Source organism: Oryza brachyantha, chromosome 4, assembly GCF_000231095.2.
Source record: "Oryza brachyantha chromosome 4, ObraRS2, whole genome shotgun sequence".
In the NCBI taxonomy this organism is placed as follows: Eukaryota; Viridiplantae; Streptophyta; class Magnoliopsida; order Poales; family Poaceae; genus Oryza; species Oryza brachyantha.
This window is the reverse complement of record NC_023166.2, coordinates 9586012-9606880: the sequence shown is the minus strand read 5'-3', so window position 1 is coordinate 9606880 and position 20869 is coordinate 9586012. Positions and strand designations below refer to the sequence as shown.

Below are 20869 nucleotides of genomic sequence, written 5' to 3'. Positions count from 1 at the left end.
ACTTTGACAGCTTAATGTATTATTAAGTGAAGAATTAATTTGGCGCTTGTTGAATTTTGGTGGTGATGCAGCAACAGTCGATGCCAGAGATATTTTCCAAGTGTAGATATTTCACAAATTGTAGATATTTTGGTTAGGACACTTTAGTGGATTTATTTTGGTGATGATGCAGCAAACTCATGAGTTTCACAAATTGTAGATATTTTGGTTAGGAGGGAAGGATGACAATTCAAGAGTACCAAAAACATCCAAGGGTAATTACCTCTAATATTTGGAACTGCTAGGTTAAGTTTGAAATGAAAATTATGGTTCAGGACCGTAAATCAGATTATCAGATGTGATCATGTCCAAAGTTACAGGACAAATATTATTATAGAGATGGGAAAAAAAAAGATGGATTCAACCATGAATCTGTACTACAGCTGGTAATCTTGAATGAGCTAAAAGAAATACCATTTTGCAATTTCAACTTACAGAAATCACTATACCAGTAATGTTTGGAAGAGAATGAAAATACAGGGGTCCTGTTCCTCAGTTCAGTTTAGAGATTTTAGAGAATCTCCCCCAAACCAATAGGTTTTGAGAGTTGAACAAAGCATGCGCTCGGAAAGAATACCACCTGCAAACTGAGATAACCAACCAATATAAAATCCATTGATATTGCAATCAAGAACATTATCAGAGTGAAACTTTTCTACTTGCAAAGCCTAGAGTCAGGTGCCTGCAAGAAAAAGGTGTACAACATGACAACAGTTGTTCAAGATGCAAAATGCAAATCAAAACACTAACCTTTGTCAGGTGAGATATTTTTCTAACTAAGTTCTCCTGCAATCCCTTAACAGAATATTAAGAAACCTGTATTTTTTTCCAAGTAGCTTGCAACCAAATATTAATACTGCAAGCAAGACAACATCTTCAAGTTTCAACAGCAAGGTGTAGATTCAGCAACACTAGCAGATCTAGTAATTTAGGGAGCTGCGCTTCTATGAATAGCACATTCAAAATTTGTTGTGAACATGGTACGATGATATGCAAGGAACCTTTCAAATTGGAAAATCAGTTTTATCTTCTTTTTTTGGAAAGGGAAACGGCAGGAGCTCTGCCTATTCAATTAAGAAGAGTTACAAAAATTGGTTTACAGTTGCATAAAGGAAAAAGACATGGACATCTACTAAACATGATTGTATATAAGAACTAGCAATTCATAGTTAATTCCTACTAATTGATCTCCTCAATCATGTGCAGTACTGGCATATCACTTTTTGATTTGTGCTGAATTATTCTTTGATTTCTTTCCTCCATCATGTCCTAGTTTCTTAATTTCTTTGGATTGTCCTTTTCCAATTTCATACCATCAGTCCTAGAGTTGCAACAAATGCAAGCATATGTCCAAAATAAATTTATCTAAGTTATTAGTAACTACTTCAAATGTCGCACAATGGTTGTCTAATAGACAAGGTTGAATTTGCAAATATAAAAGATATGACTGAACACTGTAACTCAATCAAATTGTTATAACATCATAGGCCACATTCGGTTGCATCAGTTATCTATCCAGATTCCCTTATTTTCCACGTGCACGCTTCCCGAACTGCTAAACGATGTATTTTTCGCGAAAATATTTTATAGGAAAGTTGCTTTAAAATACCATATTAATCTATTTTTATTTTTTTATAATTAATAATTAATTATTCATGCACTAATCTACCCTAAAACCATTCCTTCCGAACACGGCCATAGTAATAATTGCAAAAGTAAAGCATAGCCAACAGCGAAACGAATGCTGAGTTTAGCCATGTTTATATCGGCATATCCAAGAACATAATGTTAGGTGATATACAGCAAATGCATAGTACCTAAGAGAAGCAACAAGCTTGTATAAACTTGCTTCGCGATATTTCATTTGGAAAATTAATAGGGTTCCCCACACATGTTATAAAATCAGATTAAACACTAGATTTTGAACAAGCCTTTGTCAGTTGAAAAATTATTCTAACTATGTTGTTCTGGAATCCCTTAGCAGAATAATAAGAAAGGTGCAGTTTTCCAAAAGTAGCTTGCAACCAATTTCAGTACTGCAAGAGAGATGGCATCTCCAAGCTTCAACGGCTAGGTGTATACTCAACAACAGTAACAGAAGTAATTTGAGGCACCACATCAGAAAAAAAAAAAGTAATTCAGGATTTCAGGGTAGCTATGAATAGCACATACAAACTTTGTTGTGTACCTGTGATGATGATATGCAGGCAAGCATCCAAATTCGCAAATCACTTCATCTTTGATCTGCAACAAATGCAAGTACATGCCCAAAATATTTTCTCTTGTAGTTATTACTCATAACTATCAAATTTTGAACATTGGTTGTCTAACAGCAAAAGTTGAATTTCCAGAAAGGCAGGATTGAGCACTGTAACTAAATTCAGAATAATTAAATTACTATGCTATCATAGTAATGATTGCAAAAGTTAATGTATAGAGTAGCAAATGGTACAATTGCTAAGTTTAGTCAAGTTTTAATAAATACCCAAGAACACATAGTTTCAGGCAATAAACAGTGAATGCATAACATGTCACGAGAAACAACAAAGATTGTGTAAACTTGCTTCAGGATACTTCATTTGGCAACCTATAACTCTAGAAGGGTTCTCCAACTTCAAGTTTTTTCTTGAAGTGGATGCGGTTATTGAATTTTATATCATGACAATGGACAGTCAGTCAGGATCAGACTGGGCACTGAGGTGGTTTACAAGGAGCAACCTAGCACGGTTGACGGCCGCGAAGTAGAGGCAGATGTGCTCCTCGAGGTCAGCGAGCTGGCGTAGCAGGCTGGGGTGGTTCTTCCTCAACTGCCGCACCACCTCTTCTATGGTGTGGTGCTGCCCCCTCCCACGCTCTAGCCCCAGCCGGACCAGTAGCTTATCACTCTCGACGGTGGCGTGGAGCCTGCCAACCAGGCGCTCGATGGTATCGACATCATTGTTCAACACATAGGCTCCCCTGGCTGCAGCGTCAAGCCGATCCATGTGTTGCTGCAGGCGTTTCATCGAAGCAGCCGCCGGACAGCAGGAGCCACGCGACGCCACGCAGGCGGGGGCAGCGGCCACCAGCACGGTAATGGCGTGTGTCGCGAGCACGAGGCCCGCGATCGCAGCGCCGGTGGTGCAGGCGATTAGGCAGATGCCCGACCCACGCGTCGCGCAGCGCAGCAGCCGGCGCCTGCGCCGAGCCCTGAGAAGGCGAAGGTCGAGATGGTTCTTGAGGCCGACGAAGCTCCGGTGCATGCCCTGGAAGCTGGCCGCGGGGGCCGGGAATGGATTGGGCATTTGGTCGAACAGGAGGAAGGCGTCGAACGCGCAGTCGCGGTGCGGCGCGTCGAGCGGCGGCGCGTGCGGTATCAGCGCGAGGAGGTCCGTGATGGGCCCGTACAGCGCCCGCGCGCGACGCAGCGCCCGGCGGAGGGCGAGGCAGAGAAGCGACGCGTGGTGCGTGCTGCGGAGGTAGTCCGCGGCGAGGCGGGTCAGCTCCGTGTCCGGCGCGTCCCCCAGCGCGCGCTCCACCACCGCGTCCTCCGGCTGGAGCACGCCAGCAAGGGTGCTCCTGTCCTCGTTCTCCTCCTCCTCCTCCTCCCCGCCACCGAGGCCGTCCGCCCGCTGCACATCCCCGTCCACATGGATCTTCGCCCAGATCTCGTTGTATGAGCTGGTGTGGATGGCGAGCGTGTACTCCCGGCTCAGGTTGATGGTCGCCCCCGACACGGGGCTGCTCCCCCACCCCTCCACCGCCGCCGCAGCCGCCCCATTCCCCCTCGCGCCGCTGCTGGCACTCGCAGCAACGGTGCTCGAGCTCGTGCTACTGGTCGTGTTCGTCTCCGTGTCCGTATCCTCGCGCCCCACCAGGTCCCCGCCCGCTCCCCGCCGCTCCCACGGCCGCATCGATCGATCGATCGCTCCGCCTCGCCGCGGTCACCGCGCGGCGCAAGCAAACGAGCCAAAGCAACACAAGCAAGCGGGGGCGCAAGCTACTAGGCGGATAGGAGTAGGGGTAGGCTTCTAGTACTGTACTGTGGGGTGCGGCGTAAGCCAACAACGGCCGAGCCCAACGGGCGCGGGGCGCGAGTGCGCGACGCTTTGGGGTTTCTGCCTTTCTGACCCGTAGACGTGGACGACGGGTCGGGTCATTTCAGGGAAGCGAATCCGACGGCCCCGCTTCGCTTCCGGTGGCATCCTGCGGCGGCGGGGCGGCGGCGACGATGCGACTCACCCGCGGCGCGTGATTTAGCTAAGCGCGGGTTGCCGAAGCGGAGACGGCACGCACGGAGGCCGTACAGGAGCAGCGAAGGCGGCGTGAGGACTGAGGACTGAGAGAGAGGGCGTGACCTGCTGGGCGTCGGCGATGATAAGGGTGGTGTCTCCGCCGCCCCCGTCCGCCGTGCAGCCGCGCGGTGGCTCGGCGGCGTCCTCCTCCTCCATCTGCCGTTTCAGGGGTTCCCGGAGTGGTGGGGTTGCGGCGACGAGTTGGGGGTCGGGGAGAAGCAGGAGGAGGCGGAGGTGCGACGTCTCGTGCTGCTCCGCGGAGGACGGGGAGCGGTCCCGGGGCACGGGGCCTCCGGCGGCTCCCCCGGCGCCGTCCGAGGGATCGATACAGCTCTACTCCCAGATCGAGAGGTATACGACAGGGGTAATTCCGTGGCTTCAGCGCATCTCCTAACTTCTTGATGATGACCTCGTGCTGTTGCCGCCGGCGCACAGGGTGATCACGGAGGCGGCGAAGCAGTCGCGGGAGGGCTGGGGTTCCACCGGAGATTGGACCGAGATCGAGGTGCGTTTTGGTGATCCTCACCTTTGTTTGGGACAGGAAATTTTGCCCTGCTACTCTTGTTAGATGCACAGTGATTAACCGCTGGTTGTTTTGATAGGGAGCGTGGGTGCTGAAGCCCAAGTCACAGAAGCCATCGTTTGTTGTTCACTTCGTTGGTGGGATCTTTGTTGGAGCTGCGCCGCAGATCACTTACCGTTTCTTCCTCGAACGTCTTGCAGACAAGTACGTGGACAACCAATGCTTAATGACCCAAAACTGACAACCAATGCTCAACGACTGAATTTTAGGGGCCAAAGTTGGACGCAGAGTGGCATTTGATTTGTAGATAACCGGCTTTCGCTCCGTTCCCGAAATCCAACCAATTCAGCCCTCTTTTTTCTGTGTGTTTAAATTAGTGCATCATTGTTTGACGATGAATCTAGAAAGTTAAGAGCTTTGGAGTGTAATTTGTCATTTACAACTGCAAGGCACCTCTTTATGTAGTTCTAAGCAAGAGTGCAAGAATCTATCAAGCAGTTAGTTAAATAATAATCATTTTTAAAAAGCTCCGTTTGGTAATATTGTAAAGAATGAACTGTAGCTCTTCTTTCCAAAAAAAAAACCAATACAATGCTTCTACATGGTGTGTTCCAAGAAAACTGCTAGCTCTACATGGTGTACACCGTTGTTATGATAGCTATCTTTCCTCATGTTCCAGTGTTCCACTGGAATGCATATGTATTTTATCGGTCTGTTTGAATTCAGGGGAGCTTTGGTGATCGCTACGCCATATGCTAGTGGCTTTGATCATTTCTTCATTGCAGATGAAGTTCAATTTAAGTTCGACAGGTGCTTGAGAAACTTGGTTGAACCAGTAAGTGGTTCACGCAACAGTTAACTCCAATATTGTCCAGTATGCTAAGCAAACAATTCTTTTTCAGGTAAATGACCTTCCTACATTTGGTGTCGGACATTCTTTGGGATCTGTAATCCACCTTCTAATTGGTAAGAGATTATCTGTGTATAATTTCATTTATCTGCTGATTGTCTATGAAGTAGTTCTTACATAAGATTGAATTTGTCCTTGTTCGGTTAGATGTGTCGTATATATTTTTAATAACTGATACTTGCTTGTATCAGGATCAAGATATGCTGTGCAGCGCAGTGGAAATATATTGATGGCCTTTAACAATAAGGTATGTTTTTTTACTCCTCAAAACAAATAAGTATGTTTTTCTGTTCTCTCCCCTCACTGTCAATAAAATTGCCGTAGCTTAGGATCGACATGCACATAGAGGTAAAGGACATACTAGTATACTGTAGATGACCGGGGGCCCATACTTGATTGCTTTAGTTCAGATTTCTTTATAAGTAAACTGAGCTTCCTCGTTTACTAAATTTTTCTCTTTGATTTTTAATTTGGGTAATCTGTAATAATGCAACTATCTAAGTGAAGTGAGAACTTTTGTACGCTTGTATTCATATAGCAGATACGTCAGCTGCGGAGCATGTGATTTGGCTCTGTATGGTATGCAAATTTTAGTATCATAAGCCACTTGCATAGTTGCATTTGGACGTTTGGATGGAATGATGTCATCTAGTTTTCTATCTGTTACCAGAATGACAAGCATTTTTACTCCACTCAAATTGTTAATTCTTTTAAGAAGTACTACTGGAATTTACCTATTGTTTTGCCTTTTCTTTTCTTTTGCAGGAGGCAAGCTTGGCAGTTCCATTATTTTCACCTGTCATTGTTCCCATGGCACAGAGTTTTGGCCCAATATTTTCCCAGTTGACATCATATCCAACAATACGTTTTGGGGTATGACATGTTTCTATATTCCATGACAAACTTTTTGTGATGTGTAAAGGTCTGCAAGTGTTCCATATGGTGGTACTATTTTTGTATACATTTACAATGTCATTCTCATTTAGACATTCACTTCCTTATTCTGGAGATGTACTTTCTTAGTTTGTATCACAAGTGGAACTTATGGTGTTAGGGGTAGGTGCAAGTGACATGGAGTAATTAGTGTAACTCTGTTCACTATTGTAAAAAGATGAAGTTCCAATCTGTTTCCAACATATCAGCACAACTTTTACTTATTTTCTCAATACCACCACAATGCTTGAATTTTTTGTTGGTAAGCTTCCATACAATTTTTAGACATTCATTGCGTGGTGTGAAGGCCCATCCCAGTAGGCACATAAAAACATACCAGAATTTCATGTTAGTTACAAAGAGAATAGAATGTACATGGATCATTCTTACTGTAATACTTAAATATAGCTACTGAGGTCGTGTCACCCTCCCAAATGCAAATCACATGTTTCCTTGTATGTTGATTAAATGTTATCTCCCCCTTCAGCTAAGATAATTATAATTCTTGAAAAAACAGGCAGAAGCAGCCATTAAGCAACTTGAGAATCTTAGCCCACCTGTTGTTAAGCAACTCCTGCCATTAGTTCAGCAACTTCCTCCGCTGTATATGGATTTAGTAAAAGGCCGAGAGGAATTTATTCCAAAGCCAGAGGAGACACGGCGGCTGGTAAGTTAGCGTTTTCTCTTACAATTTTTATTTTGAAATTCTTGCATGAGATATATGTTAGCATGTCATCTACAAGTGTGGTTCTACTATTGTACTATCTCCATCCAAAAATATAAGGTGTATAAGTTTTTGACATGGTCTTCAACATAGAACTTTGACCATTAATTTCTTTCACAGTATATTACCAACAACTACGAAATTAACATGATATAATAGTAATTTCAAATATGAATCTAATGATACCACATGCATAACAGTGACTATTTTTTTTCTAGCTTAATTCTTAGTCAGAGTTATAAAATGTTAGCTCTTTTAGATACATGCATGCGGCATGCCTTATATTTTTGGATGGAGGGAGTAATGTGAAAGTATTAATGTACTCTGAAAAGATGTTTTTCCTTGGCTTTCTATTTTAAACTTAGTAAACTAACCGAGTAGATAAATTTGAATAGTGTCTAGTATCATGACATTGGAGTCCCCAACTTTCATCAATATCATTAACTGGCGACTAGGAGAATGCGCCATTCAAATCATCCATTGTTCTTCTCGAAAAGTTCGTCAGGCAAAGGTTCAGGGTGGATTCCACTTGTTTACTATGCATCAAATATGTTCTCAACCTCAGAAAGCAGTATACCACCAAATGAAACCGTTATTTCTCCAGAACAGTTTCTGTGATTTAACCATCACTTTAATACATTAGACTATAATTTTGAGTTGGAATTTTCTCAGTTCAATCCATATAGATGCATTTTTCAAATTCAAAAGCATGCCATCATATAATTTATTTTTATGATTGTTCTGAAGCTTTACACTTTTCTTTCTACAGATAAAATCCTACTATGGGATTTCTCGAAACCTCTTAATTAAGTTCAAAGATGATCAAATTGATGAAACTTCTATTCTTGCGCAAGTACTAAGCTCGGAATCTGCCATTAGTTCACTGCTTGACATGTCAATTCGGTCACTTCCTGGAGATCATGGGCTGCCGTTACAGCAGGTGATTTTTTTTTATATACGTTCACAGAATTAAAGGTGTTGATTGTTGACAAGTAACAAAGCCTATCACCTGTGTTGTCCATGACAATGTTAGACCAAACATCTTACTTTTAACCAGCTATTGTATATCTGTCGTTTCACCTATTTCAATTAAGTAATCACATATTTTCTCCTTCAGATACTTCCTGATGTTCCACCAGCAATGGCTGATGCAGTAAACCGAGGAGGTGAACTCCTGACAAATCTGGCAACAGGGACACCATGGGAGGCTGTTGCTAAGGAGGTCGGTACCACTTTAGGTGCAGATCCAGGCGTTCTACGAGCACAAATCTCGAAGGATGTCAATACACTTGTCGATGTAATTGTTTCATGGATAGAGTCAAATTCTGGTCCTAGATTACTTCGTTCATGATGGCTCCCGCAAGGTTTAGCAGGTGGGAATGTCAGTACCAAATGTCAATAGGATTCAACTTACAATTACTGCAAACTTTAGATTGCATTCAACCCCAGACGTTGGTGATGTAGATACATACTACTGTACTTCGTAGCAGAACTGTTAAATGTAATCTATCTTGATGGAGTATTACGAATGTACATACTCCTGCCAGCAAATCTACAATAAGCTTTACAATTTTACAATGACCGTAATCCCTGCAGCAATATTCCTCAAATGTTGGATTGTTAGCGGAATGCAAGAATATCTAAGGTACGCACCCGTGTTTATCATTCTTTGGCATGATCTGACTCATCTCAGTAAAATCAAGTGTTGTTGTGCTAACTGGTAACTGTTGACTGAAGGAAGCGCTGTGCAACATACTACCGCCTTCACGTGATGATAGTCGCTACTCGGCACAGCTACAAGTCGTCATCCTACACAAGTGACAAAGGCAAGATCGATCTCCATTCAATTTTCTGTCTGTGCATGAATAAACGAAACCCCGTTCACTTAATCCCAGTCTAGATAATTTATAAACAAAACCTTTAAGGCTTATTTAGAATGCATGATTCTCAAAACAAAATAATAGAAAAAAAATGCAGGATTTGGTTGCCCTATCAACTCAAATCCTATAGATTGGAGAAACACAGAAAAACTGCAGGAAACCGTTTAAATCGAGCACAAAAAAACGCAAGAATTAGAAGAGAGAGAAAAAAGGAATTTTTTCAAGAGACCATATAGATTTTTTTTCACAAGACTTTAATCCTTCAAAATTAATCTACGATGTCTTGGTTTCAAAGGAGGCCTAAGAGCAGGTACAATAGCAGGCTATAAGCCAGCTGTAAATATATTTTAAAGAGATAGGAGAAGAAAAAAGAGTAGTGTACTAATTTGTAGCTAGCTATGGCACGGGCTCCAAGACGCGGTGTGTATGATATGTGAGACCATATATTAATATATATTAATATTTTGTAGTTAACTATTGTATAAATTAATTATTAGATTGACTATAGATAAACTAGAGCCAGAGCTATTAGTTAGCTAACCTAATAAATTTCTCTAAAAACCGGTCTCTACTCGTGTCAACGCAATGAGCAGATCTCGAAACCTTTGAGCTGCTGTTCCCTGGAATCCTACTGCCTTTTTATTAACCTTTTCGTGTCACCTGGAACGGAGCCAGCCACCCACGCAAGATCTCTGCCAAGATCACGAGAGCGCTCACCGATGGATGCACCGGGAAGCGCGCGCGGACGCCGGGAGAGCACGATGGCCACCGCACGCACGTACACAACGCAGCGGAGGCGGAGCGGGGGATAGGATCACAGGAGATGGGGAGAGCGACGACATGTCCACCGGAACTGTGCATCTCCCGACGCGTGCACATGGACGGCTCCTGTTCACGAGCATATATATACAAGTGCCCCTCGTGCAGCATCAGGGCCTCAGAAAATTAAAACTGAAACGCTGATCCTGATGGTGTGTGTGTGTGTAGTGTAGTAGTGGTAGCTGCAGTAGTAGAAGCTAGAAGGTGTCAGGACTGCTGCTGATGGCCGCATATGGGAACCACGTGCTGCACGTCCCTTGAAGAGCTAGAGACAGAACGGGATGGCGTTGCAGCATGCCGGAACGGAAATCACTCGCGCCTCTGGTGATGCATACATCCATCACTCACTCACTCCATCAGGTATTCCGAATTTCCGATACTAGCACGGTGTTCTCTTTTTATGTGCGTGACAGCACGGTTTCATTTATCGCAGATACACTCTAAATTGTTTCTGGGCGGAGGTGTGATAATCGGCTATTATCACGATAATTGTTTAAAAACCACATAAATTTAAATTTAAAAATTCAAATAATATCGTGACGGTTTTGTACTTCGTATCGCGCGGTTTTGCATGATTATTGTGTGGTTCTAGACGATTATCGTGCTGATACAAAGATCGTGGTTTAAAGCAATTATCATGCGGTTTCAGTCGATTATCGCGACGATACGTAGATCGCGGTTTGAAGCGATAATCGTGCGGTTTCAGCTAAAAACCATGACTATATGAGCGATAATCATATGGTTTTAGCTAAAATATATAGAGGTCGTTAGACATCAAAATTAGAGGGAATTAGGAAAAAAGAAGGCGAGGCTTACGGTAAAAAAAACTATACCTGAGGAGTTGTGGAGTAAAAACAACTTGCATGACTTTTGCTAATAGTTCAAGAATCAAGCAATTAAGAACAAAGATAATAATCATAAATTCATAATTCATGGTATAAAATAAGCATGCATATTATAACAAAGTCGGCAACCATAATATATTAATGTTCACAACAATAATTTAATAAAGTCCAGAACGACAAGAGGTTGAAGTCCGCAGGCATAACATAATGAAAGGTAGAGAGAGATTTAGGACACATTACTAGTTCTCCTTAATGGGCCAAGTTGAGTCGGATGCACAGCGCAAAAAAACTTATTTTTTTCCAATTAACTCAAGTCAAATCGTCTTTTGTCAAATTTATGACTGATTCGTTGTGTGTTTTGAAAATTTTCTTCACAATTAGACTCAATGAATGCATATCTATCACCTTGTTTTTTATTAATTTTCTATCAGAATTTTTAAAATTTTTTGAATTTGGGCGGTTTTCTTGGAGGAAACCGTCCGAAACTTCTCCGTGGAGGCCTCGATTACCACAATAATCATCATGATTATCGCGATAAGAGAAACCCTGGATAGCAGTGGATGATTGTTGGTTTCATAAAAAAGTCATAATTGCAAATAAAAAATAATTCAGGAATAGAATTTTATATATGTATTCTTAGCTATATAAAAGTAAATATAAAAAATAAACTTAAATAAAAAACTATAAAATCAACTCTAAATATAAGATTAAAAACTTAAATTTTAACTTATAAGAATAAGCAGAGGGAAAAAAAAATAAAGACGAATGTGCCAGTTTACCGTCACTCGTTCATGTAGCCAGGATATTCTGAACATGTTAGAACTCACCGATTACTCTGGCTAGGAGTACGTGCCACCTTAGTTAATTATTATACCGCTATACTACATTAGACCAAGTTTAATAGTATAGTCAACTATTAGCTCTAAATTATCTATAATTAATCTAATAATCAATTCATACAATAGTTATCTACAAAATATATACTACGCTATTAATATTTATTATCACTATCATACACACATTGTGTTCTGGAGTTCGTACTGAAGCTGGTTATAAATTTATACTGCGTAGCTCGATGCTCTTCTCTTCTCTTTTATTTTTTTAAAATATATTTATAGGTAGGTTATATCTGTACCTGCTCTTACATAGTAGTGCTTACTCCCCTATAATTCCGATGGAGATCAGTAGTACTAGCTGTCTAGTACAGTAGATTGAGAGTTGAGATCTGTATCATCTGTGATACAGTCGATCGGGGGTCGCATGCTGCAAACTCAACACTCGTACGTCATGTTGGCACATGCAGCAGAGGGGCTACTGCTGGTACTGATCATGGATGTTGTAGTCTACCAGAATACTACATGTGGCTGTTTGCTACCACTACGTCTACATGAACGGTACTAAGGTCCACTTTGATTTTAGGAAAAAAATGTTAGACATTTTAAATACTACAAAAAAATTCCTTATTTGGTTATTTGAAGCAAAGAATTGGAAACCCTATAAAAATCATACTATAAAATAGCTCAATCTAGGTAGATTGCGGAGGAAAGTTACCCCGAGGTTAGATCGTCCATTTCAATCGCGTTGTGTACACAGCGAGACAAACAGATATCACATCGAATACGGTGTTTAGCAGCGAACCCAAATAAAAATTACCGGATGTTCTATACATATCATAACATATAATATTTTTATTTTTTATCTAATAATATAATTAATACATATTAGTAGAATTCTACCCGGTCCGGGTACAACTACGCAGGAACGCCCCTGCTAGTGTCACGTTGCCATTCTGTAACGACTAGTGCTTGTATCTTTGATCAAGTGGTCAGTTACGAGGTAAACTTAGGGTTAGAGCTGCGCTGCGTAAGATCCCGTTGGTATACACCATATTATTGATTAATTAAATGATTTGATATTTTCTTGGTTGTAAATTATTTATTTCGATAAGCGTGAGTATGATATTTTCTTAGTCGTTAAATTATTTATTTTAATACTCATAAGTATTATACATGGGATGACCTAAATCAATAGTAACAGGTTAAAATATCAAATAATCGGATATTAATACGCAAAGAGTACAATGAAAGAAAAATTAAAATTTTCTCACCCACTACCTCCGTCTCAAAATAAACCAATTTTTTACTTTTTACCTATAATCTTTGACTTTTCGTCTTATTGATATTTTTGTTTTTATTAGATAATAAATCATGAATAGTACTTTACGTGTGACTAATTTTTTTTAATTTCCTGAAAATTTTTTAAATAAGACGAATGTTCAAACGCTGAGCATCAAAAACAGAAGAATTGATTTGTTTTTTTGACAGACAAAGTATTAGTATAGTACAGAACGCAGAGGCGCAGCATGTGGAGATCTGGGCGCGGCCGCAGCGTGTGGCGTGGAGCACCACGCGCGCGGGCGCACGCACCCCCACCCCCCACGTGCTCCCCCCCGCGCCCGCACGAGCCGGACAAAAAGAAGCGGGCAGTGGTGGGGTGGCGCTAAAAATAACAAGCAGCAGCGAGCGCCGCAGCCGCAGCTCTCCTCTCCATCCGCCTCTTCTCCCGTGCCAAGCCATTGCCACGCCCACGCACTGCACGACCAGCAGCAGATCGAGATCGGTCGGGAGAGCGAGGTCACGGAGACGGGAGCAAACGACGGGCCGGCGATGTGCCAGGAGGTCGTCGCGTAGCTGCCAAGATCCAGTGGTCCGTCCAACTGCGGAGCGAGCTTGCTTGCCCGGATCGATCGCGGCAGGTGAGGGGGAGCGAGGGCCTGTGCGAGAATGGAGGAGAAGGTTGGGGAGACGACGGCGGCGGCGGCGGTGGCAGCGGCAGCGGCAGCGGGGCCTGTGGTGGCGGCGGCGGCGGCGGACCAGGACGGTGTGCCGTACTGTAGCGAGCATCCGTACCCTCCTGGCGCCGCGGCGGCGGCGGCGGCCGGGGTGGGTGCGGGAGGTGGCGGCGGCATCTGCGCCTTCTGCCTGCAGGAGAAGCTCGGTATGTTGGTTTCTTCGTCCAAGTCCAGCCCTTTCCACCCGCCGCCAGCTGCGTCGGCTTCCTTGTCCTCTCCTCCGACGGCTGACTCGTCGGCGCTGCCACTCCACCCATCCGCCGCCGCGGCGCGCAAGGTGATCCCTGCCTCGGCGGCGGGCGGGCTCAAGAGGAGCAAGTCGGTGGCGCCGCGGCCGGAGGAGACTCCGGTGACGGTGCCCGCTCCTTCCGCGATCACCGCGGACAGCCCGAGGAAGAAGAGCTTCTGGTCCTTCCTCTACTCGTCCTCGTCCTCGTCCTCGAGCGGCCACCAGAGCGCGTCGTCCTCGGCGTCGTTGGGTAACGGTGGCGGCGGCGCGTCCGCGAGGAGGAAGTCGGTGTCGGTGGCCTCGGCGTCGTCGGCGTCGCTGGGACGCAGGCTGGAGGCGATAGTGGAGCCGGACAGCCCCGGCCACCGCAGCGAGGGGTCGTCGTCGTCGTCGTTCGGGAGGAAGGTGGCGCGGTCGCGCTCCGTGGGGTGCGGCAGCCGCAGCTTCTCGGGGGACTTCCTGGAGCGCCTCTCCACCGGCTTCGGCGACTGCGCGCTCCGCCGCGTGGAGTCCCACCGCGAGCCCAAGCCCAAGTCATCCGCCGCTGCCGCCGCCGCGCTCGCCCACCTGGGTGGCGGTGGCGGCGGCAACCACTCCGTCGCCGGTGACGACGACAACGAGTACGAGTCCACCCAGCAGCACCGGATCAAGTGCGCCGGGTTCTTCGGCGGCCTCGGCGCCGCGCCGCCGCCCACGTCCTCATCCTCCTACTGGCTCTCCTCGGCCGACGGCGCCGCCGCCGCCGCCCCCACAAGAACACACGGCACGCGTAGCCACCGGAGCTGGGCCTGGGCGCTGGCGAGCCCAATGAGAGCGCTGAGGCCGACGAGCTCCTCGTCCAGCAAGTCCATCATGGCCGCGCCCCACAACCGCGCCGTCTCCAACAACGGCAGCATGCCGATGGCCGCGGTGGCGACGAGCTAGCCAACCAACGACATCACAATCTCCATGCATTGGTTGCACGGTCAATCACCCTCTCTCTCTTTCTCTTCTTGCTGAACTATACTACTCCTTCGATCACAAGTTGGTTACCTTTTTCTCGTGTGTGTTCTTGTTGTCCATGGACCATATGGTTTAAGCTATGAATCAGTTCATCTCGAGATAAACTTTGCCTCGATCTGTTCATCTGATTGTTATACATTTTTTGATACTCTTTGGGTCTCTAGAGATTTTACATGTCAGTGACGGAGCGATGAGTGGAAAGACACTGCAGCGAGTCGAGGAGACCGTACACGACGGACGGCACGAGGCAGGGTGGTTGATGTCGATACAGGGCTACGCATGTGCACGTACACCTCATGGATAGAGGGCGTCGTGGCCGCGTGGGCCGCCTGTGTTGTTGTAATGTCTCGGCCGTTAGCGTTGCATGTGTGATGGCGATGGGCCGGTTAACAAAATCCTCTCTCTTGACTGTAGATCCATACGGTCAAGTTTGATTAGATTCGCACCTCGCGCTGTTGCTTCTATTCCAAAATATAACATTTTATACCATTTCCGTTTTATAACATAAAATGTTTGACATTTTTAATTACAACGATTTAACCATTCATCTTATTCAAAAATTTAACATAAATATAAAAAATGATAAGTCGTGTTTGAAGTAGTTTTGATAATACAGGAAGTCACGGGCAAAATAAATGATATTTTCATAATTTTTTAAATAAGACAAATGTTTAAATGTTGTAATCAGAAAAGTCAAACATCTTGAGATATGAAACGGAGGGAGTATTATTTAAGTAAAGATTAAGATTATATCCGCTCTAAAATACAGTATTTTGGATTATTTAACGAATATTAAGAGCAAGAAAAAATATAATGTTCTTAATAAATAAGATAAACGGATGTGAAAATAGGGGGATAAAATAAAAATAAATTTTAAATGTAAAATGGTTGCTAAGATAAGTATTATCATAAATGGTGTTATAAATATTTATAAAAAATACAAAATTTAATTCTAAAAAATACTTTCCTAAAGAAATTAGAGGCAGTGTCTGTCACTGGCTGCACTGCAGTGGCAGCGGCGTGACCACAACAGCTAGCGTCCTGTCGCTGTGGGCCACTGGGCACAGGCACACGGTGATGGTACCGGCGATGCGGCTGGGGGGCGTCTGGCCAGACCTCAGGCTCAGCGGGGCCACGTGCACGTACGGTTTCGCTTGCCGTGCGTTTCGTTTCACAGGAACACGCACCGGTAAGCGTGTCCGTCGCATTCGCGTTGTTGTGTTTGCAAAAACACCACCCAATTCGCGTGGAGGATGAAGCAAATTCCGCTAGATCGAGGCAGGGTTCTCCTTTCCGCACAAGTAGCCAAAACTGCGGTACTGCACGAGCGTCAAAACCGCACGGTAATCACAAAAACCGTAATAAATTTGAATCCAAAAATTTGAATTTAAACTCGCACGATTTTCGTGGCTTACCGCGCGGTTTGTCGCGGTAACTACTTGCTGCAACAGCACGTAAGAACGGCGGTTACCGCGGCTTCGCACGCGATTTTTGTAGCGGAAGCCGCGGTTACCACGAGAAAATCGCGGGTGTCAAATAAAAAAACTTTAAAAAATCTAAAAAATACATGAAAAATAGGAAAATATTTTGTGACTATATTTATAACATAGAAAAATAGGACATGTTATAGGGAAAATAAAAGGTTTCACATGAAATTCTTGATAATGCAACATATAAACATACACCGTCATATCATCCTTCACTAAATAATTCACACCAATAACTTCATTTTGATTGCTGCGTCACAACTATACCTACTATCCATTATTACGAATAAAACTATTATGTCTAAGATGCATATATATTTTTTCTCTATATATATTTTCCATATATCCATTGTTGTATATTTGTATTTCAACATTATGTACCTAGTGTCTGGTGTAAATAATAATGACTCAACACAAAATATTCTTGACCACTTCCTATAAAATATTGCTTGCAATAGGCTATTTTTTAATTTTATTTTCCGAAATACTCGTTTATGATTTTTAATTACGCCGACAATATATTTTTTTATTAATTTCTTTGACAAAACTACACTCTATATCAACATATACAACATATATTTTTTTTATTAATTTCTTTAAATTTTTTAAATTCTTCTTAAATTTAAACTTGATTATCGCGAGACGTGCGAGGACGCGGTTAGGCGGGGACTGTGGCGGTAACCGCGGTACCGTGAGCCCTGGATCGAGGACCCGGGCACGTGGGGCGCGTACATGCGCTGCGCTGCGCTGCACTGACCCACCACCAACACAGCTTGACACGACATGACGGATCGCGATCCGCGGCAGAAGAACGGCAGGCCGAACGGCAGGTCGGAATGGAAGGAGTAGTACGTTTTGGGCGAACAGAGGCATGTCTGGTGTTTAGATTAAGAAAATTTTTAGAATAATTATCACGTCAAATATTTGATTGGATGTTGGAAGAGGTTTTGGACACAAATAAGAAAACGAATTTCACGGTTAGCCTAGAAACGCGAGACGAATCTTTTGAGTTAAATTAATCCATCATTAGCATATGTTGGTTATTATAGTACTTATGGCTGATCATGAGCTAATTAGGCTTAAAAGATTCATCTCAAGATTTCTTTCGTAACTGTGCAATTAGTTTTTTGGTACATCTATGTTTAATGTTTTATTTAGGTGTCCAAAAATTCGATGTGATGTTTTTAAAAAAAATTTGGTAACTAAACAAGGTCTTAGTTTGCAAAATTTTTTTTGCAAAAACATCACATCAAGTTTTTAATATACATTTAAAGTATTAAACGTAGTCTAATTACAAAACAAATTTCAAAATCCGTGTGGAAACCGCGGGACGAATCTTTTGAGTCTAATTAATCCGTCATTAGCACATGTTGGTTACTGTAGCACTTATGGCTAATCATGGTCTAATTAGACTTAAAAGATTCATCTCACAATTTCTCGCATAACTGTGTAATTAGTTTTAATGTTAATGTATATTTAATACTTTGTTTAGGTGTCCAAAGATTCGATGTGATGTTTTTGCGAAAAGTTTTTACAAACTAAACGGAGACTGGATTTTTTCTAGGAGCACTCGTAGATACCTGTGCTTTACAACGGATAAATACAACTTGTATGTATATTATTATTGTTTGACATAAATTAGTAGTGAGGTTTCCAAAACAATTTAATAATGTAGATGTACGATATGTTTGCATAATAAATTTGTATTTTATTGATAAGACCCTCTTTGATTCAAAGAAATTTCATAGAAAATTTAGAGGATTTCATCCCTATAGAAATTTTTCCTACAAAGACTTTTGAATCAAAGGAATGAACCCTATAAAATCCTAAGAAATTTATATGGAATGCATCTTCCTATATAAGTTTTAGAGGAAATTTAACAAGAGGTTGAACCTCATGGAAAAAATCCTTTGAGTCTATCTCTCTACTCAAATTCCTGTGTTTTTCCTGTAGTCTAATCAAACGGTCATTTCTACGTTTTTCCTGTGTTTTGCAATCATCTGTTTTACACCTATATTCCTGTCAGAATCCTATATTTTTCCTATTCCTCTCTTTTTGCATTCATGTGATTCAAAGGGGCCCAAATATAGACAATATGGAGGGTTGTTTTGTAATATTAAAGTACATGAAGTAGTTGGTAAAAAAATATAACAAAGTTGATGGGTGGTAGATTCACTGTCGCCATCATTGTCTACTTTTAGAAGAGTATAGAGTTGGTGGGTGGTAGATTACTGACACTTTTAGAGCAAGTTCAATAGTATAGCTAACTGTTGGCTCTAACTTGTCTATAGCCAACTTAGTAGCTAATTCATACAATAGCATAAACTACACAACTAATATTCGGTCTCACCTGTCATACACACATGTGTCTTGGAGTCCATATTACAGCTGGCTACAAATTAGTAGCATGCTATCGTTCTCTCTTCTATTATCTTCTTAAAATATGTTTATAGTTGGCTTATAGCATATACCTGCTCTTATGGAATTTATAAGGGGATGACACTGATCGAAAAGGAAGATGACTTTTGAGAGAAAAACCATTGTAGCAAAAGAAAACATTTAAGAATACATTGTAGGATACTATGCTCTTAAACGTTCCAAACCTATCTAAACCATCATATTTATCTTTTGCTTCTGATCTCATGGCATTCAATACATGCGTTTGTTGTACGCGGTGTACCCTTGACTGACATATGAAAGGAGGTCAGCGCGGGCTCCTGCTCTCAGTTCTCGTTCATCAAACAAACAAGAATTTTAGGCTCCATTTGATTCAAAAGAATTTTATGGAAATTTTAGAGGATTTTATTCCTATAGAAATTTTTCCTACGAAGCCCTTTGGATCAAAGGAATGAATCCTATGAAATCCTATAAAATTTCTAGGAATACATCTTGCTATACAAGTTTTGGAGGAAATTTAGAGATTGAACCTCATGAGAAAAAATCCTTCGAGTCTATGTCTCTCCTCAAATTCCTATATTTTTTCTGTGGTTCAATCAAATGGTCATTCCTATGTTTTTCCTGTGTTTTACAGTCCTCTGTTTTACGCATCCATTTCTATTAAAATCCTATGTTTTTTTTATTCCTCTGTTTTTTTATTCCTGTGGTTAAAGGAGCCCTTAAACTGGAGTGTCCTAAAATCAATCAATTAGTAGTTAAAAAATAAACGTACGAATATGGGTACTCGATCATAAGTGTATTTTTCCCCCGAAAGATCCACATCTGCAGCGTCCTAAAACTAAATTCTCTTAGCCGTGATATATACTCATCTCCAGCAATAAATTTTGCCAAACATCTATTATTAGTCCAGAAAATGTATGAACATGGGTAATGGCAAGAACGGGGAGTTCTTCTACATGTTGTACCACACCACACGTACGTGAGTCGTACCTCCACCCACGCGGTGGCCAATGCCCGATCCATGCACGCTGCCTTGTTTGACGTTGAAATAAAGATTATCCATAAATTATATTATCCATCCGTGGTTCATGTATTTCCACGCGTCCTTGGAAAGAAAATCCGTGATTAGGTGAAAAAACGAAACATCATATTTTGCGAACGAAAAATAAATAATGAATAAAATTTTTATATTCGTGTTCTTGACTATCTAAAAGCCAAACCTGAAAATTAAACTATAATAAAAATCCCTAAAATTAACTCTAAATTAAAAATTAAAAATTCAAATTTTAGCTTAAAAACACAAGCAAAAATAAAAAGGAGAGAGTGTGAACCTGATGCGACAATTTGTGGGCGGCGAGTGCCAAATTAGCTTGTGCGCTCCGTCCTGTATTAGCAGTGGTGTCAGATGACACCAATGACTTAAGTCCTAACCTAGTTATATTGTTCTAATTTTTGACTTATGACACCATCAAGCAATGCTTAATGACACCATGCACTCACGATGGTTGATTTTTTTTATAGTCTCTGATTCTTGCAAAGAAAAAGTGACGTGTTATACCATCTATGCCAAAAATATCAATTTTCTATATAAGTTTTATCTTAATTACGTTGTAGTCTAGCCTACTCACCGATTAGGTCAATCCATCAATTCCCTGAGCTCTAATGTTACTTAAAGTTTAAGACTTTTTATTTGTAGATATTATGAGATTCTGGTGATTTTTAACACATGATTAGAATATTCTTCTATTTTTATTCTATAATATATGATCCATGTAAGAAAATTAACAGTGTTGATATATAGTATTTATTTGTACACATTGTATTCACTAATGGTAGTTTAGTGTTTCACAATTTCATTTCACCATGTTGGATATGGTATTGAGATGGTGGACATGGAGAGAAGGGGATGAAGCGTCGACGACATGTGGGTGCCAAGTGCTCACTCGGTTTTTTTAA

The 20869-nt window shown here is 42.2% G+C and overlaps 3 protein-coding genes across 3 annotated transcripts; 2 read left to right on the top strand and 1 right to left on the bottom strand.

The window, feature by feature from the left end:
• Nucleotides 1-2366: 2366 nt before the first annotated feature.
• Nucleotides 2367-3988, bottom strand: LOC102704610 (UPF0496 protein At3g19330-like). Its single transcript, XM_015836700.2, has one exon. It carries the CDS (start codon nt 3930-3932, stop codon nt 2712-2714), a length of 1221 nt encoding a protein of 406 aa, XP_015692186.2. The 5' UTR covers nt 3933-3988; the 3' UTR covers nt 2367-2711.
• Nucleotides 3989-4169: 181 nt separating this feature from the next.
• On the top strand, nt 4170-9312 carry LOC102720039. The gene is made up of 11 exons (XM_040523314.1): nt 4170-4664; nt 4749-4818; nt 4916-5040; nt 5563-5671; nt 5739-5802; nt 5938-5993; nt 6512-6619; nt 7197-7346; nt 8173-8343; nt 8521-9048; nt 9141-9312. The coding sequence occupies exons 1-10, from the start codon at nt 4393-4395 to the stop codon at nt 8752-8754; spliced, it is 1359 nt and encodes a 452-aa protein (XP_040379248.1). The 5' UTR covers nt 4170-4392; the 3' UTR covers nt 8755-9048; nt 9141-9312.
• A 4063-nt stretch (nt 9313-13375) lies between these two features.
• On the top strand, nt 13376-15508 carry LOC121054241 (immediate early response gene 5-like protein). The gene has a single exon (XM_040523442.1). It carries the CDS (start codon nt 13731-13733, stop codon nt 14949-14951), a length of 1221 nt encoding a protein of 406 aa, XP_040379376.1. The 5' UTR covers nt 13376-13730; the 3' UTR covers nt 14952-15508.
• Nucleotides 15509-20869: the final 5361 nt, after the last annotated feature.

What these genes read in the sequence shown, in the direction of transcription:
- LOC102704610 (XM_015836700.2), bottom strand. Translation starts at nt 3,932, where the DNA reads ATGCGGCCGTGGGAGCGGCGGGGAGCGGGCGGGGACCTGGTGGGGCGC.
- LOC102720039 (XM_040523314.1), top strand. Translation starts at nt 4,393, where the DNA reads ATGATAAGGGTGGTGTCTCCGCCGCCCCCGTCCGCCGTGCAGCCGCGC. An exon ending in CTCTACTCCCAGATCGAGAG is followed by an intron (nt 4,665 to 4,748) that starts GTATACGACAGG and finishes GCCGGCGCACAG; the next exon opens with GGTGATCACGGAGGCGGCGA. An exon ending in CTCGAACGTCTTGCAGACAA is followed by an intron (nt 5,041 to 5,562) that starts GTACGTGGACAA and finishes GTTTGAATTCAG; the next exon opens with GGGAGCTTTGGTGATCGCTA.
- LOC121054241 (XM_040523442.1), top strand. Translation starts at nt 13,731, where the DNA reads ATGGAGGAGAAGGTTGGGGAGACGACGGCGGCGGCGGCGGTGGCAGCG.